This window comes from Myxine glutinosa, chromosome 1 (assembly GCF_964187855.1).
Source record: "Myxine glutinosa chromosome 1, kmMyxGlut1.1, whole genome shotgun sequence".
In the NCBI taxonomy this organism is placed as follows: Eukaryota; Metazoa; Chordata; class Myxini; order Myxiniformes; family Myxinidae; genus Myxine; species Myxine glutinosa.
The window spans coordinates 37,591,653-37,611,034 of record NC_136261.1 but is presented as its reverse complement, the minus strand read 5'-3'; the positions used below and the strand labels follow the sequence as shown (position 1 = coordinate 37,611,034).

General features: G+C 50.1%; 1 protein-coding gene across 3 annotated transcripts in view; it reads right to left on the bottom strand.

The window, feature by feature from the left end:
- LRP4 (LDL receptor related protein 4) overlaps positions 1 to 19,382 on the bottom strand; it is a 262,672-nt gene that overhangs the window by 182,249 nt on the left and 61,041 nt on the right. For all 3 annotated transcript variants that reach the window (XM_078771054.1, XM_068109669.2, XM_068109660.2), the window contains exons 2-3: positions 17,716 to 17,859; positions 17,490 to 17,606 (exon numbers count right to left, since the gene is read on the bottom strand). In XM_078771054.1, coding sequence (XP_078627180.1) covers positions 17,490 to 17,606; positions 17,716 to 17,859 — 261 coding nt within the window. The remainder of the gene's footprint in view (positions 1 to 17,489; positions 17,607 to 17,715; positions 17,860 to 19,382) is intronic.

Below are 19,382 nucleotides of genomic sequence, written 5' to 3'. Positions count from 1 at the left end.
TTTGATTGTGTGCTGTACTATTGTGATTATTGTTTATTCTGTGCCTCCTGCCTCCGGAGCTGTGTAAAGACCAAAAGGGCGTCCCATAGTCCACAAGCATACACGTCAGCCAAGTAATAGAATACCCCTGTTGATAGTTATCTCTTATTCTGTGTTTTAGGGTAAGGCTGTGTCTCCCATTAATTGAAGTACTCCATTGCACCAGTGAAAGAGATAGATTCCCTTTCCTTCCCATCCCCAAAACCTCCATTTCCATATTACATCCCCTCTCGTCATTGCCGAGCCTCGATTGCCCATATTACCTCTCCTCCAATAACCGCCATTGACCACGAGGCTCGAGTCAGGGAAGAAAGGCGTGTCTCCACCTCGTCATAGAGGGGAGGAGTGAGCCAGCCCCACTCGACCAACCATGAGCCAGGGGTTCGGCTAGAGAGGGCGGAGGAAGAGCGATCGGGGAGGGTCGAAAAGGTTGAGGGGCGGGGGCCTATATAACCCAAGGCAGGGGCGTGTCAAAAAGAGATGCGTTTTTACAGAGGAGAGGAGAAGACAGAAAGCCCTGGAGTTGGTGAGAGATGGACTTTGAGTTGGTCTGAGTTGGTTGGGAGTCGGTCGTCAAGTGCAGAGTGGTGAAGAGTCAGTCAGTAGAGGTGGTGGTCAAGTGGTTGCGTTGGTTGCGGTGAGGAGTCGGTGGTAAAGAGTGAGGGACCAAGAAAGAGAGAGAAAGAGTCCTGAAGCAAGAGAGGAAGTTGTTGAACTGGGTGGGACTAAGCAAGAGAGGAAGTTGTTGGACTGGGTGGGACTAAGGAAGGAGAGAGAACCCGTCACATCAATCCCCCAAGCTCCGCATTGGCTCCACCAAGCGTTCAGCTCCACCAAGCTCCGCGTTGGCTCCACCAAGCGTTCAGCTCCACCAAGCTCCGCGTTGGCTCCACCAAGCGTTCAGCTCCACCAAGCTCCGCGTTGGCTCCACCAAGCGTTCAGCTCCACCAAGCTCCGCCAAGCTCCGCGTTGGCTCCACCAAGCGTTCACCTCCAGCCATCCACCTCCTGCCATTCCTGCAATTCCCCGCGTGAGTCAGTGTCTTTTGTTTGTTCTGTCCTGGGAATACATTAAGTCTGTAGGTAAGCTAATCATTTTCACTGTGTCACCTGCGTCTCATGTGCCTGTAAATAAACGTGACTGCTTTCTTTTTGCTTGTGTGTAAATAGTCAATAAATTCAGTAGTATTTCCAAACCTTTCTTTGCCTTCGTTTTCCTCTTTGCATTCGTCGTTTTTGTCTTTTCCCCTCATTGGGCAGCTACGGTGCGATACGGCCAAAGTTCGGGTGGAATCGGGTAAGTTTGTTAGGTCGCGGTCTTACACCACCGCTCGGTCTATAACATCTGTCCGCGACCTGTAACAATTGGTGTCTGGGAGTGGGATTCGAGGCCCGACCAATTTTTTTTTAAAAAACGAATAGAGGAAAAAAAAAATTTGGTCAAAATTTGGAGCGGCCGAAATTTGTTTTGTTTTATAAAACCCGAATTTTGAAATCGCGCCATGGCTGTTCAAGGCGACGGGATGCCGGTGGGAGAGATAGACGGGGTAGAATCGACCCAGGACTTAGGAAAAAAAATGGTGGAGGAGAGTAAAGAAGGTGTGGTTGAGGGTGTATCAGGTGCACAAAATGGCGGCCTCGCGCACGTGGTTGAGGGGGCAGCTGCGGCCGCACCCTTTGTACTACCAACGGTGGTCCAAATGCAAGCCTTCATGGCGCAATTCGCCGAGATGCTGAGAATAAACGGGGAGAAATTGAGTAAGGAAATGGAGGCTCACAGTGAGCAAATTGAAGCAACAATAAACGGAATGAGGGCCGATAGGGAGGAAAGGGAGCAGAGGGACAGAGACCGCAAGTTGGGCGAAAGGGTCCCAGGGGTGCACGAGGAGGTAAAGCGAGTCGAAAAGCGCTGGTTGAGCGAAGCGGAGAAAAGCACGGGTACAATGACGGGGGTAGAAATCGCGACACGGGGTTTGGAAAAGCCGGCGACCGATGAAGTAGAGGGAATTTTATTAAAGCCAACGGTCGTCGAGGTGAATAAAGAAAAAGCAGTGCTGGGAATTAAAATTGAAGAGATGACGGAGGTAGCCCGGGAATCGCAGGGAGAAATGGATTATGTACAAAGTCCCTGCTCACATCATGATGATGTACTCGTTAATCCAAATGGAAGTTTGCAGGTTTTGGTGCAGGGAGGAAGAAGAACCCCGAAGGTGAGACGTGCTGTGTATTGTGCGGGGAGATTTTGTAAGAGGATGTTTAGCGACAAAAGAATTTTCGCGCGCTTGGGATCGAGGAAGCATCCGGGCGTTGGTGAAGGGTCCCGTGTGAGTGGAAATGGCACGCGTGGGAGGAAAAAGTGTGCGTCGGCGAATGGGTGTGTTTTTGTGAGCGTGAAAGGGGTAGCGTATGCTTGTAAGCATGCAAGTGAAGCATCGAGGGTAACCAGGTTAGCGGTTAGGGCGACGGATAGCCGATGCGAGCGCTCGGTGCGAGGGGTGCTTTGTTGGGTGCGAGGCCCGGCGCGGGTCGATGCTGCGTCGCTTCTCTTCGAAGCGTCGTTGCCGATTCGGGCTTGGCCCCGTCCCGCACGGTCGAGTCCGGGCTTTGTCGGGCGAGGCGACCGGTCCGGTTCAAGGGCGAGTGGGAGGAGGCGGAACGGTGCCCCCTCGTGGGGACGGGGTTCCGACCGGGGGAGATTGAGCCATCGGGCCCGGGACCGCAAGGTGCCGCGCCGAGATGGTGCGTGGAGCCTCGGTCCAACCAAACCACCTCCCTTGAACCGAAAGCCGGACGGATTCAACCTGCAGGCGACCAAACCACCCGAATTCATTGCTCGGCGTTACGAACCGAGTTTAATGATGTCACGACGCACCGAGGCTAGGATATAGTGGACTGTGATGATGATAGTAGTGATTTGATGCGAAATTTATAATAGTGGGTAGAATTGGCAGTAAATGGAAAATTTTTGAATTGGTTGGAATTTGGTGTGCCAAATTGATAGTGAGAGACCCCCGATGTGGTGGGATGGCAAATCCACCATCCCTCACAGGTGGGGGCAAATGCGCTATAGTTTATGGGGTATATGGCAGTGAAAACTAGCCCGGGTGGGTTAGGTTATATTGATAGGGCCCTAGAAGATGACATTAGGTGACGTTAAGGTTAGTTAGTGACTGATACCTGTAGTGGGGACGCAGGTAGATTAGTGTGGATTATAATGACGTGGGAGCGCAATAGTTTAAAGGGACGACTGGGAAGCGCAAGTTTCAGAAGGGAGTAGTTAGCTGAGATGATGCCGTGTGTGTGAGGATTGAACAGGTGAGAATGGAACAGGTGTGATTGCACAGGTGTGCAACTGAACAGGTGTGTGGAGCAGTGTATGAGGGAGTCGTGGTGATTGCGTGTTGTGTTGACCAAATGGTCCAGGAAGAAAGGAGAGTGCAGGTGGCACCAGGTATGATTGCACAGGTGTGCAACGACAGGTGAATGAAGAACAGGTGTATGTGGCTGTATGGAATAAATGGTATGGAGTATTGGAATGGATGGTCGTGGAGTGACTATGGTGGAAATTGTGGAGTGGAGTGGATGGTGCGAAGGTGTGAATGGGGGAAGAGTGGACCCCCATCACGGATACCCGGGGCGGGTAGTGTAAGTGTTAGGTAGAGGGTACAGGTAAATTGTGGTTGGATATTGGCATCTGTGGTGCGGGTGAAAGAATGGTCTTTGGATGGGTGCATTAGTGTTGTGGAAATGGCTGGGCGTGTAGCCTGTTAGTGTGTGTAGTTGGTTGGGCACTCCACCACTGTAAGGATGTCGGCCAGGTGAGGCCGCAGGTGGGCTCTGGGAGCCAGTAGTAGTTGTTGTGGATGGGGCCCGAGGATCCGGAGGACGGACCCGGGTAGCCCAGTGCCAGAGGGCACCGAGTGGGGTGACAGAGCCAGGAGGGGCCTGCCCCAGTTAGATAGGTTAGGGTGAGGAGCTAGGTAAGCTCGGGTGGCAACTACAGTGGTGGGGGTGTGCAGGTGGGTAGACCTGCTGGGAGAGTTACACGTCGCAGCCCAGAAATTGTGCGAGGGCACCGGGAGATGAATCGGGGGAGTGAGACCCCAAATTGAGAAGCACCACAGTTTGGGCAATGGGAATTGGTTATTAGAACCCATAGTGTAAGAGGGCCAATGGTTGGGCCGGAGAAAGACCCCGGGTAATGTAAAGTGTGTTAAAGTCATTTAGAAAATAGTTAGGATGAAGGATCTCCTCGCACCATCTGCATCCACTCACCTGAGGTGACAGGTACTCCGCACCATGCCATGTTTTGATTATTTTTTATGATGCAAATGTTTGGATTGTGAGACGCATCATGACGTGGGTGTGACATTGTGCGTAATTCCATCTCTCCCTCCTTATGAGGATTGATGATGAATTGATGATGGCAAATTTTTGAAGTAGAGGGATTGTGGAGACGAATTTGGTATAGGGGAAATATGGGGAAGACGTGACAGTGGTGACGAATTGGTAATGTGTAGATTTTGAACATATGGGGTAAGGGCAAGGGTAGGCTAGGTGACAGGGGGGTGACGTACGGTAGGGACGAGCTTTCTCACTTCGCCCTCCGTACGCATTTCGCCTTGCATTGCCTTATTGACGTGTACCCTTGTGACCTTACACCTCGCTCAATTGTCTTTCCCCTTTTGTCTCCCACATGACCTGTGCGCCGAGGGGAGCGTGCGTGGGTCGGCCATTGTGCGCCCGAAATTCCCAGAACCAGCTGTCTCCATCGATGCACCACATTATGGACCACATGTCTGTGGCCGAGCACCACTTATGGACCCCATGGGTTGGGGCATGGCCCCTCTGCTGGAACCGGCCATGAGGGCCCGAAATCTTGCTGGCGGACCTTGGCCACAGGGCACCGATGCCCCACAGGTGAACCACACGTAGTCGGCCCTGTGGGCCATAAATAAAGCAAATAAATAGGACACATTGGGCACACTTTATTGAAAATAGGCCGCCAGTAAGCAAAGCAAAGGAATGACAACTGGAAGAAATAATAATAACCAGCAGAGGGAGCCGAAGAGCAAGAGATCACCTGCAGGGTTAGGGGTTGTTTGGTTATTTTTATTCATGAACAGTGATGACTGTGCACCGATTGGTGCTTGAGGGTGCTTTGGTGCGTTTTTGGGTGCTTTAATGGTGCATTGATGCAGAACAGACTGTCTCCCCCCCAGAAAGAACAATTACAGGTCCTGGGTTAGTTTTGTAAACAAAAGTAGCGTCAATTGTAAATAATGCTCCCCACCGTCAGTGTATAGTTTGAAGACCATTCCGCAATTCGGTTAACTGTGGGCATAAGTCTGTTAGGCAGGGTGCAATGGAGCAGCGGGACACATTTATTTATGTTTTTAAACTGTCGCACTCAGGGTCAGGTTAAAAGTAGAGGGAACTACACCTACGTGCCACACTAAGGTAAAAGTTGTAGGCCCGGGACGTGCCTAAGAGGAGGAGGGTGCAGTGTTGTGGATATGAGGACTGTATATTTTTTGATTGTGTGCTGTACTATTGTGATTATTGTTTATTCTGTGCCTCCTGCCTCCGGAGCTGTGTAAAGACCAAAAGGGCGTCCCATAGTCCACAAGCATACACGTCAGCCAAGTAATAGAATACCCCTGTTGATAGTTATCTCTTATTCTGTGTTTTAGGGTAAGGCTGTGTCTCCCATTAATTGAAGTACTCCATTGCACCAGTGAAAGAGATAGATTCCCTTTCCTTCCCATCCCCAAAACCTCCATTTCCATATTACATCCCCTCTCGTCATTGCCGAGCCTCGATTGCCCATATTACCTCCCCTCCAATAACCGCCATTGACCACGAGGCTCGAGTCAGGGAAGAAAGGCGTGTCTCCACCTCGTCATAGAGGGGAGGAGTGAGCCAGCCCCACTCGACCAACCATGAGCCAGGGGTTCGGCTAGAGAGGGCGGAGGAAGAGCCATCTCGATCGGGGAGGGTCGAAAAGGTTGAGGGGCGGGGGCCTATATAACCCAAGGCAGGGGCGTGTCAAAAAGAGATGCGTTTTTACAGAGGAGAGGAGAAGACAGAAAGCCCTGGAGTTGGTGAGAGATGGACTTTGAGTTGGTCTGAGTTGGTTGGGAGTCGGTCGTCAAGTGCAGAGTGGTGAAGAGTCAGTCAGTAGAGGTGGTGGTCAAGTGGTTGCGTTGGTTGCGGTGAAGAGTCGGTGGTAAAGAGTGAGGGACCAAGAAAGAGAGAGAAAGAGTCCTGAAGCAAGAGAGGAAGTTGTTGAACTGGGTGGGACTAAGCAAGAGAGGAAGTTGTTGGACCGGGTGGGACTAAGGAAGGAGAGAGAACCCGTCACATCAATCCCCCAAGCTCCGCGTTGGCTCCACCAAGCGTTCAGCTCCACCAAGCTCCGCGTTGGCTCCACCAAGCGTTCAGCTCCACCAAGCTCCGTGTTGGCTCCACCAAGCGTTCAGCTCCACCAAGCTCCGCGTTGGCTCCACCAAGCGTTCAGCTCCACCAAGCTCCGCCAAGCTCCACGTTGGCTCCACCAAGCGTTCACCTCCAGCCATCCACCTCCTGCCATTCCTGCAATTCCCCGCGTGAGTCAGTGTCTTTTGTTTGTTCTGTCCTGGGAATACATTAAGTCTGTAGGTAAGCTAATCATTTTCACTGTGTCACCTGCGTCTCATGTGCCTGTAAATAAACGTGACTGCTTTCTTTTTGCTTGTGTGTAAATAGTCAATAAATTCAGTAGTATTTCCAAACCTTTCTTTGCCTTCGTTTTCCTCTTTGCATTCGTCGTTTTTGTCTTTTCCCCTCATTGGGCAGCTACGGTGCGATACGGCCAAAGTTCGGGTGGAATCGGGTAAGTTTGTTAGGTCGCGGTCTTACACCACCGCTCGGTCTATAACATCTGTCCGCGACCTGTAACAATATATATATATATATATATATATATATATATATATATGTACAATATATATATATTGTTATGGTTTTTAGAACCTTCACTTGTAAATTTTAGAAAATGTTTCCCTTATAAATGTTCCCCTGTAAATATCCCCATCAATTGGTTTGTTAAAGATTTCACCCTAGTTAGTCCATGTACAACACGTAGCGAACCATAGGACCTCTCCGTAGTTATTTCATTATTATGTGTTTCAGTTAAGGATCTGTTCCCAGTAGTTGAATCTGCGTTGCATTAATCAAACAAGATAGGCCCTATTCCGTTCATTTTGCGAAGTCCCTCTCCAACCAATTGTGGTACGCGCCTCTGCCAGCCACAACCGCCTCAGCGCTCGCCCCAGCCGCCATTAGCCATGCGGTCAAGCCGAGGAAGAAGGGGGCGGAGCCGCCAGATCGCGGGCATGGCATGCCGACGCACCACCCGAGGCGGGGCCAGCGAGCCCCCACCAGCCACCCAGGGCTGACGAAAGACCATCGCGGGCGTGGCTCTATGGAGCGCACATTGATTCCAACACGAGCAATAAAAGTGGCTATGAGGGACTGCTTGACCAGTTGAGTGAGAGGGTTCAAGAGTTGCGAGAAAGGGTCGGGTGAGAAGGTGCGAGTTGAGTGAGAGGGTTCAAGAGTTGCGAGAGAGAGACGCGTGAGAAAGGACCTGGAGTGCGCGAAGAACTGGCATCTTGTTCAAGGGAGGGAGCGTTGACACGAGCCATTTGTTATAGACGGAGCATCCCAGTCCCATCGCTATATGCAACGTCTGCTCGCGGTGAACGATACGCGCTCGCTGCCTGCCAGGGTTTTCCCGCCACGACGCGAGTCGACTCCTGGAGCCGGACCTCGACGCCTACCGTCTGCCTGGGCCTTCTCATCCCTTCTTCCAGTCATTCCTGCCTGCTACTCCCCTTTCGTGGAGGTCTGTTTGTCTGTCCTGCTTGTTGTCCTGGGGAATAATATAAGACTGCTTAAGGCTGCCCTGTGTCTTCTTTTTCTTCTGTATATTACTTTCGTTTCTTCTTTGGTTCTTTGGTTTTGTACATAATTAATAAATGTCTGGTATTCCTTACTTTGGTTTCTTCTTTCCCCCGATCGCTTTAGTCCCTTCTTTCGATTGAGTACCTGTGGCACGATTCGGCCAACCGCAATAGTCGGGTTTAGTCCTATGTTAACAGCTCGAATCGCGGATTGCTAAACCGCTCGACAAATACCATCTTGTCCGTGGTTCGAGCGGTACTTGTCTCCTTGTTCTGCGGAGGGATTGGTAAAGGTATTCGGGAGAACACCTTGACCAATAACCCTGACCAATTTCACCCCGCAAAAGAGCGTTATAAGTACCAAGACCAGAGACGGCCAGCTTAACAGGCCAAAGGGATTAACCCCCCCCCCCCCCCCCTTGCTAAGGGGAGTGCCGTCTCTGAGATCCGTAACAATTGGTCGTCAGGAGTTGGAATCTGGGACCAAATTTATTTAGACCAAATTTTGGACACCAATTGTGCTATTGGCCGTAACAATTGGTGTCAGGGAGTGGGATTTGAAGCCCGAACCAAATTTTAATCCATCGAAAAAAATTGGTCAAAATTACGAGCGGCCGAAATTTATTATTTAATATCCTAAATTAAAGTCGTGCCATGGATGATCAAGGCGGTCGGATGCCGGTGGGGGAGATAGAGGAGGAGTTAGAGGCAATCCAGGACCCCAGGGAGGAATTGGAGGAGGAGAGCAATGCGGTAGCCGGGGTTGCAGGCGCATAAGATGGCGGCGCCTCGCACGAGGTTAGAGGGGCACAAAATGGCGCCTCGCACAATGCGGCAGGGGCTGCGCTCGCTGCGCAATTGGGAGGCATGAATATGCAGGACCTCTTTGCGCAGCTGCAGGCAGCCCTACAAATGAGTATGGGAAGCCAAATTGAGCGATTGGGAGGCCAAATTGGAGCAATGGGAGGCCAAATTGGAGCAATGAGGGATGAAGCAAGGGGTACCAGTGAGCAATTGGGAAGCCAAATCGGGGAATTGAGAAACGACCTAGGAAGCAAATTGGAGGGGTTAGACAATACATTTGAGGGGTTAGACAACACATTTGAGGGGTTAGACAGCAAATTGGAGCGAATAGGTAAATTTGGGGACAGAATGTGTGAAAGCATGCAAAGATGTGGGGAGAGCATGGATCGCATATTGAGCGGGAAAGGCACACGGGTACGCGACGAGGTAACGCGAGTCGAGGAGCGCGGGTTGAGCAAGGCGGAGCAGAGCGCGGTTAAAATGACCAGGATAGAAATCACGACCCGGGGTATGGGGAAGCCGGTGACCGCCGAGGTAGAAAAGGAAATTTTATTCGGACCAGCGGTCGTCGAGGGAAAGAAAAAAGTAATTCAAATGACCGAACCAAAAGTGGAAATTGGGATTGGAGAGACGGACTTGGTAGAGCAACTGCGGGAGGAAAAGATGGAAAATATGCAAAGTCCGTGCTCGCATCATGATGTCGTGCTGCATAATCCTTGTAAAGATTTGCAGGTGTTGGAGGAACGAGGAAGAAGAATCCCCAAGGTGAGCCCGGTAGTATATGGGGCGAAGAGATTTTTCGGTAAGGTGTTTGTCGCGAAAAGAATTTTCGTGCGCTTGGGATTCCAGCATAACCCGGGCGCTCGTAAATGGTCCGTGGTGCGCTGTGTGAATGGCAATGGCGTGCGTGCGAGGAAAAGGTGTGTGAAGGTGAACGGCGCGCGTGTACGAATGGCGATGGAGCGCGAGTGTGATACCGGGTGCGAGGGAGAATGCACGACCGAGTATGGGGGTGAAACCGAGTGTGAGCGAGAATGCACGTCGGAGTGTATGTGTGGTGAGTGTGACACGGAAAGAGATGGATGAGGAGCGGGTGCGAGGATGCACACTTGGGATGGATGGAGAGAGTGTGTGAGAACGCACACCTAGGTTGGTTGTGGCGCGTGTGCGGGAGGGCACATCGGAGCGCGTGAGTGGGTATGTGCAGGAGTGCACACCCGTGGTGAGTGTTACGGAGTACGTAACGGGGGAGAGTGCACGCGAGAAGTGTGCGAACGACGAGTGTGTGCCAAGGTGTGTTATGGAGTGTGCGGACAGCGGGTGGTGTGTAACAGAGAGTGCGGTGGTGGAATTGACGGAGAGTATGGGATGTATGAGCAACGAACGGAACGAGTGGTGTGAGCATGTACAGAGAGCATCGACGTTAAATGGGATAGCGGTTAGACCGACGTTTAGCCGACGCGAGCTCTCGGTCCATGCCGGGCTGTGTGTATTGCAGGAGCCAAACCAAACCACCCGATCAGTGCAGCGTCGCTCCTGTTCGGAGCGTCGTGCACGATCCACGCCGGGACCCACCCTGCACGGTCGCGTCCGCGCTTTGCTAAGCAGAGCGGGCGGCCCGGTTCGAGGGAAGGTAGGAAGGGTCGGCACGGCGCCCCCTTGTGGTCGCGGCGTTCCGGCCGGGCAAGATTGGGCCATCGGGCAGGAGACCGAAAGGCTCCGCACCGAGGTGGACCTTGGAATCTCGGCCCAAGTAAACCTCCTCCCCTGAACCGAGTGCCGGACGGACCCAACCTGCAGGCGACCAAACCACCCGAATTCATTGCGTGGCTTTGCGAAGCCGAGTTTTAATGATGTAATGACGCACCGAGGCTCAGAATAATGGACGAATAGGGATAGGGAATATGATTGGCAAATTGGATTGGCAAATTTGATGGGCAATTTGATTGGCAAGTTTGATTGGCAAAAAATTGGATGGGCAAAATTGATAGTGGGAGATGCCCGATGTTGAGGGATGGCAAATCCACCATCCCTCACATCCACCCGGGCACATGAGCTATAGATTATGGGGTTATGGCGGTGCAAACCAAGCCAGGGAGGGTTTGGATAATTGTATAGGGAAATAGCTGACCATAGGTAACTGTAGAGTTAAGTAGCGACATGTACCTGTAGTGGGGATGTAGAATAGATTAGATGGATGATAACAACGTGGGAGCGCAATAGTATAAGGGGCGACTGGGAAGCACGAGTTTCAGAAGGGGGTAGTCAGCTTAGACGATGCAGTGTGTGTGAAGGAGGTGATTGAGCAGCGTATTGTGAAAAGTGCGAGTGTGAGTTGTATTGAGTGAACGAGCCTGGAGGAGAGACGGGTGCACGTGCCACCAGGTGTACAAGTGACACCAGGTGAGTGAGCAAGTGCAGGTGAAGCACAGGTGAATGGAGAATGGTTGTGTGGAATAGCTAGTATGGAATAGATGGTCTGGAGTGAATGGAGCATGGAGCATTGAGTGTATGGAGAATGGTTGAATGAAATAGATGGTATGGAGTATGGAATGGATGGTGTGGAGTGAGTAGTGTGGAATATGTGGAATGGAGTGGTTGGTGCGAAAGGAGTGGATGGGGAAGATGGACCCCCTTCACGAATACCCGGGGAGGGTAGTTTAAAAGTAGGTAGAGGGAGTAGGTAAATTGTGGTTGGATATTGGCATCTGTGGTGCATGTGGTAGAATGGTGTTTGGATGGGTGCATTAGTGAAGTGGAAATGGCTGGGCGTGTAGCCTGTTAGTGTGTGTATGGTTAAATGGGCACTCCGCCACTGTGAGGATGTCGGCCAGGTGAGGCCGCAGGTGGGCTCTGGGAGCCAGTAGAGTTGTTCAATGGGGCTCGAGGATCCGGAGGACGGGCCCGGGTAGCCCGACACCAGAGAGGGCGATAGTGGGGTGAGAGCGCCAGAGGGCCTTCCCCAGGTAGATAGGTTAGGGTAAGGAGCAGGTAAGCTCGGAGGCAACTGCAGTGGCGGAGGTGTGCAGGTGAGTAGACCTGCTGGTGAGCCACACGACCCAGCCCGGAAATTGTGCGAAGGCACAGGGAGTTGAATCTGGGAAGTGAGACCCCAAATTGGTGAGCACCACAGTTTGGTCAATGGGAGTTCGGTTCTTAGAACCACATAGTGTAAGATGGCCAATGGTTTGGCAGGGAACGACCCCAGGTAGAGTAAAAGTGTTAAAGTCATTTAGAGGATAGTTAGGATGGAAATCCCTTTGCACCATCTGCAGCCACTCACCTGAGGTGATGATATGACTCCACACCATGTTTTTTGTTGCAAATGTTTTGGGGATGTGAGACGCATCATGACATGGAGTTGACATTGTGCTTGTTGTTCCATCTCTTCCTCCTTAGGAGGGATTGATGATGAATTGATTGATGGCAAATTTGGTTAGAAATTGGGATTGTTGATGAATTTGGTATTAGGGGAGATATGGGGAAGACGAGACAGTAGAGACGGAATTTGTAAATGTGTAGAGTCTTGTAAATACGGGGTAAGGGCAAGGGTAGGGTAGGTGACAGGGGGGTGAGGGGGTGACGAAAGGTAGGGACGAGCTTTCTCGGCTCGCTCCCATGCGCACCTCACCTCTGCATTACCTTGTTTGGATGTGTACCCTTGTGATCTTGCTCTGATGCTTGCTATGTTCCTTCCTTCCCCACTCAGGGCTTGTTTCTTTTGGGTCCGGGGGGGGGGGGGGGAGTGCGCAGGTAGCCGCACTTGTGTGCCCGAGCCACCGCTGCACAGCCTGCCTGGATCGATACACCACCTTATGGACCGCATGACTTGCGTCCTCGCACCACCATATGGACCACACGCTTCTGTGGCTAAGCACCACACACTGATGGACCCCACGTGTTGGGGCCTGGCCCCTCTGCTGGGACCGGCCATGATGGCCAGAGAGAGTTCTTTGCTTGCGGACCACGGTGAGGTGGTGCCTTTTGCCATACAGGTGGACCACCCATAGTTGGCCCCTGTTGGCCCGAAATAAAAATGGACGCGTTGTGTGTGTGCCTTTTTATTATTTTCAAATAGGCAGCAAGCCACAAGATCAAGAACGAAACATCATCAAGAAACATCGGCCAGCAGAGCAGAAGTAGAAACAAGAAAGGTCAACAGTTTTTTTGTTTTTTTTTAATGTGGGAAATGAGCACTGGATGGTGCTTTGGTGTTTTTCATGGTGCTTATTGGTGCTGATTGGTGCTTTGGTGGCTTGGATGCTCTTGTGCTTGGGGGTGCACTGCAATATCAATTGTGCATCCCCGGGCACTTGAGTATGGTGTATCGGTGCAGTGCAGTGCATGCTCTTCCTCTTTTTCAAAAACATATTGTTGCGGATATGGGATTTGGCCTCCATCCATATCCGCTTGTAAATATTCCCCTATTTCCCCAATACTTCCCAACTATCCCCAATCCCCCATTCCCTAGTCCCATTTTCTGTAAACAACACTCTGTAGCCCGACCTTCCCCTATTTCCCCCATTAAATGTCGCACCCAGGTTCACCGCATCTCACGTAGACAACTATAGGACATCTTGCTAGTTATTCTTAGTCTATGTCAGTTAAGGACTCGTTTCCATTAATTCTGACTCTTCGTTGCACCAGAATGTGATTGTATGGCACCGTTAGAAAGTTTAGGACCTCCCAATACCTCCCCGCAGCTCTTCCTCATGGAACAACAACAACTACAACAACAGCGGCGGCGGCGCGGGGAGTGTGCGTCCTCACTCCGGCTTGGTTAGCCGCCATTGAACATGTGCTCCGACGGGGTTACCACGCAGGGGCTCGCTGTCAGCTCCTCGTCAAGGGCGGAGCCCGGTAACCCCCCCGCACCCAATGGGAGCGGCGGACCGATTCCATCTGGGGCGGAGCTAACGAGCCGAGGGCGTGTCACTCCCCGCTGGACATGCGCAGGAAGAGGGAGGTGACGTCAGATGCGCCCACACCACGGAGAGAGAAGACGCCACCTCCAAGCGCTGAAATATACCTCCCCGCATCTCTGGACCGGACCGTGTTGACTCTGCCCCTGAGCCAAGGTGCACCTTGTGCGATCGACTGCCTGCCCTTCCTTGCCATCAATCCCTGTGTAAGTCAGTCTTGTCCCGTTTGTCTGTGGTCTGTCGGGGATAAGATAAGACTGTGTCTAAGTGCCCATCTTTTCTGTGCTTTACCTCTTACCGTGTAATCTACCCGTTTCTGCATCACCAATATTATATCCTCCTCCGGAGGTCTTGAGAACTGTACCCCTTGTGTCGTTGCATTAATCCCAGCCGTTGTGTCCTTTCCTTCATTGATTTAGCATAGCGCGACTTAGTCAACGTCGAGTGGAATCGGGCGGGATAGGGTTCTAATCGGGGAGTAACTGTGCGGACGCGGTAATACCAAACCGCTCGGTAAACTAACATCTAACACCGCGTCTGTAACAATATTTTTGTCTCCCAAAATGACAGGTCCTGGGTTTGCAGTGTAAATACAAATTTGTGTCTTGTAAATAATGCTCCCCACCGGCTTTATGTATAGTTTGAAGACCATTCCGCAATTCGGTTATTCTGTGGGCGTGAGTCTGTTAGGTAGGATGCAACGTGGCAGGCGGGACATACGTAGTTGTTTTAAAACTGTCACACTCAAGGGTAAGGTTAATAGTAGAGGGCTAATACACCTGAGTGTCACATTAAGTAAAGTTATTTCGGGCTGGGACGTCCCTGGAGGAAAAACGGGTGCTGTGTTACGGTTTTTAGAACCTTCACGAGTAAATTTTAGTAAATGTTTCCCTTATAAATGTTCCCCTGTAAATATCCCCATCAATTGGTTTGTTAAAGATCGCACCCTAGTTAATCCATGTACAACACGTAGCGAACCATAGGACCTCTCCGTAGTTATTTCATTATTATGTGTTTCAGTTAAGGATCTGTTCCCAGTAGTTGAATCTGCGTTGCATTAATCAAATAAGATAGGCCCTATTCCGTTCATTTTGCGAAGTCCCTCTCCAACCAATTGTGGTACGCGCCTCTGCCAGCCGCAGCCGCCTCAGCGCTCGCCCCAGCCGCCATTAGCCATGCGGTCAAGCCGAGGAAGAAGGGGGCAGAGCCGCCAGATCACGGGCGTGGCACGCCGACGCACCACCAGAGGCGGGGCCAGCGAGCCCCCACCAGCCAACAAGGGCTGACGAAAGACCATCGCGGGCGTGGCTCTATGGAGCGCGCATTGATTCCAACACGAGCAATAAAAGCAGCTACGAGGGACTGCTTGGCCAGTTGAGTGAGAGGGTTCAAGAGTTGCTAGAGAGGGTCGGGTGAGAAGGTACCAGTTGAGAGAGAGAGTCGGGTGAGAAGGTACGAGTTGAGTGAGAGGGTTCAGGAGTTGCGAGAGAGAGACGCGTGAGAAGGTACCGACGAGAGGGGAAGGACCTGGAGTGCGCGACGAACTGGCATCTTGTTCAAGGGAGGGAGCGTTGACACGAGCCATTTGTTATGGACGGAGCATCCCAGTCCCATCGCTATATGCAACGTCCGCTCGTGGTGAACGATACGCGCTCGCTGCCTGCCAGGGTTTTCCCGCCACGACGCGAGTCGACTCCTGGAGCCAGACCTCGATGCCTACCGTCTGCCTGGGCCTTCTCATCCCTTCTTCCAGTCATTCCTGCCTGATATTCCCCTTTCGTGCAAGTCTGTTTGTCTGTCCTGTTTGTTGTCCTGGGGAATAATATAAGACTGCTTAAGGCTGCCCTGTGTCTTCTTCTTCTTCTGTATATTACTTTCGTTTCTTCTTTGGTTCTTTGGTTTTGTACATAATAAATAAATGTCTGGTATTCCTTACTTTGGTTTCTTCTTTCCCCTGATCGCTTTAGTCCCTTGTTTCGATTGAGTACCTGTGGCACGATTCGGCGAACCGCAATAGTCGGGTTTATTCCTTTGTTAACGGCTCGAATCGCGGATTGCTAAACCGCTCGGCAAATACCATCTTGTCAGTGGTTCGAGCGGTACTTGTCTCCCTGTTTTGTGGAGGGATTGGTAAAGGTATTCGGGAGAACACCTTGACCAATAACCCTGACCAATTTCACCCCGCAAAAGAGCGTTATAAGTACCAGGACAAGAGACGGCCAGCTTAACAGGCCAAGGGGATTAACCCCCCCTTGCTAAGGGGAGTGCCGTCTCTGAGATCCATAACAATATGTGTACATACAGTACATGCAGTACATGAAGTGGCCTGCAAAAGTATTCACCCCCTAGGAATAATGCAACATTTAGATGAACTAGCGTGGATCAGCTCGCTGCGCTCGAATTCGAACACTTTGAATTTCGACGAAAGAGTTATATTTTTGTCTTATCCGACCACAAAACTATTCTCCACATGCCTGCAGTATCATTAAGATGCTTTTTCGCAAACTCCATACAAGCTTTTAAATGTGTATTTTTCAGTAACGGCTTCATTCTTGCCACCTGTCCAGAGAGACCAGCTTTGTGAAGGGAACGAGATATTGTTGATTGATGAACACTGACCCCCATCTTGGGCATCGAGCCTTGCAGATCTTTGAAAGTCATTGTTGGATTTACAGTGACATCCTGAACCAGTTTCTTGCTTGCCCAGCTGCAGAGTTTGGATGGGCGACCTGATATGGCCAGAGTCTGGGTGGTATGATACGTCTTCCACTTCTTAATGATGGATTTCACCATAATCAAAGGGATAATGAATGACGATGAAATCTTCTTATAACCCTCTCCTGAACGGTGCTTCTCCACCACTTTATGTTTGGAAAGATCCTTTGTCTTCATTTTTGCCTTGTTGGTTGACCAAGTGAGTTGCACCTTAAAACTCCATAGATAAGTGGGGTAGATTAGTAAGTCAAACCACTGATTACATTAAGGTGAAACCTATTACATTTATTCTGTAACATTTCAAATAAATAATTTACTGACTTAAGATGACTCACACAGAAAGAAACTGGAACGACACTCGGTAGAGTGCATACCTCCGCCAGGCTGAACAGTTTACCTTTTGCATCCCACAGATAGGCTGGATCTGCATCTGGACCTGAACCAAAATCAAATCAATTCTTCCTTATCACACACCCAACATCTCCACCAAATTTTGTCCGAATCCATCCACAACGTTTTGAGATATCCTGATCACAGACAAAGAGACCGACAGACAAGGGTGCAAGCCTAACCTGCGCACACCTTTGGTGGTGGAGCTAATAAAGACGCACAAGGTCTGGTGACCTCGGGGGCCATTGAACAGGACCTCACTGTCCAATCCATTTGTTTGGAAACTCATTATTTTAAAACAGACAAGCTGTACTCTCTCATCTTTTGTTAATTTAGTTGCCATCAATTATCTGGAAAAAGGGAAGGGGTGATTATTTTTTATTAAACTTAATAAAATATCTAAAATATATATATAAGGTATAATAATTATTGGAATCCAAGCACCCACATCCTATGTAGCTCTTGACCTTTGGACCACACTTTACAATGCGAATAAGTTTACACTATGGTCATAAAAGTTAAGCAGTAATTGAATCCACTTAATACAACAATAATTGTAGAATGAAAGGGAAAACATGTGAGATGTTCTTCGGAATCGGATCATTAAAGGGGGGCCTCATGTAGAGACATCTCAACGTGTGATGGTTTCGCTTATGGTGAAATGACCGACTTACGACAATCTTGTTCATCGGAGTCATCCCCACAGTCGTTGTCTCCGTCACAGACCCATGCTCTCCGCACACAGTTCCCGTTGTTGCAGTGAAACTGAAACTGCGAGCATGTCGGCAGCACTGCAGGAAAGAAAGAGAACGACCATTTCGAGTTCGCGTCTTCACGTCACCCACGGCTCCTCCTACCTCTGAAGCAAACGAAGGATGGAATAGCTTGTGTGCTACTCACTGCAGCCATCCTCATCACTGTGGTCACCGCAGTCAGTTTCCCCATCGCACCGCCATTGAGCAGGAATGCAATGGCAGGGGCTAGGATGGGAGCAGGCTAACCCGCCGTGGCCACAGGTGCACGTTTCTCCTTCGGTCTTGGGTTCTGCACACGCAAGGGAGAGGGTATCAGAGGACGCTCAGGACATGCTCCATAGATTGATGGAAACGTTGTGATGTTTTCACGTAAAATGGCAATATTGAGGACACCGGGAATCACACTTTTCATCGTGGATTCGAAAGACAAAGGATCAGGTGATAGTACACCAGTTGTGCAGTCGAGATGTACAACATAGCCCGACGATAGTACTCATTATAAAATGGTGTGTTGGTACAAAGTTGGCAACATAGCGTTAATATGTCATTTGATATACTAGTACACCCGCACACTCCGGGAGCTGCAGAAAGGGTCCGTTCCTCTTTGGGGTATATACATTACAGTAGATCTATGGTCGGGTCTCAAGAACATTGGGTGTGTGTTCATTTCCCAAGTTTCTTGTGAAGAGATCGCCAAGTGGTTTAAGCATTCAATTCAAAACCGTTAAGGACCGGCTGGCTTGGCAAGTGCTAGCTAGCTGCTTGGTAAATGAGCACACCCCGGTCTTCCTCCCTTTGTTTCGTATTAAACAGCGGGAGCGAGTTTCAAAAGTTCTCTACGAAAAATGCCACGGTAGTGGTAGAAAGGGCCATGTTACCCTCCTAACATTTGTGGGTTATATAGAGTACAGTAGATCTTCGCACAGTTCTGTAAGTAAACCTTACTTCATGGATTTTGGGGTTCTTCCAAATTTCTTCATTTAGTGTTATAAAGAGCAGCAGCGGCTGTTTAAAAAGCAAATCATACGTGTTTGTGGTTTATAATATTTTTACTTCCTGTAGAAGCCGTTGCTCCCAAGTAAACGCCATTATAACGATACGCTATTTATACGTTATCACTGCAGGAACAACGCCTTGGGGAAGTGGGACATTATTAGTATTAACATTGTTTTGTAATAACATTAATAATATGTGATTATCATTAATTTTGTTATTCAAAGCGTCTTTGGAAAAACGCCACTATAAATCTTCTTATTTGGAAAAAAAGCCACGATAAAGCTAACTTAATATGGCTATACACCTCAACATGCAACCCCATTGATTGCAATGGCGGGGAAAACCCGCTCGGGGGAGAAAGCCCCCTTGGGGAGGGGAGCAAGTGAATGTGCTACAACCTTCATTATGTAACCCTTAGTCATCCTGTCAAGTTTGGTTGAGATTGGATAAGTAAGGACGGAATGTATTGGCATCAAAAATTCATCAGACAGACAGACAGACACAAAATGGCGTATTTTAGTATGATGATACCATGGGTATTAAGGCCAAGACATTTAATGCACTGAACACATTCTTCACAACTACAGGAGATGTGGACCCATCTTCCAAGTGGTACGACTACTTTTTGCAGCCCAGCTCCGATACAACCCTGCTTCAAACTTCCGTCTTGCTCCCTCCCACGACAGTTCGTCTCCAGCCACCTTGCTGGGATTGGGTTCACCACTGACAGGCGGCTGCAAGAGGGCCTTTGTCGTCCCTTCGTTCTGCCTGATGGTCACAGAAAATGGCGCCTCGAATCGCAGCGGCTCTTCAGCC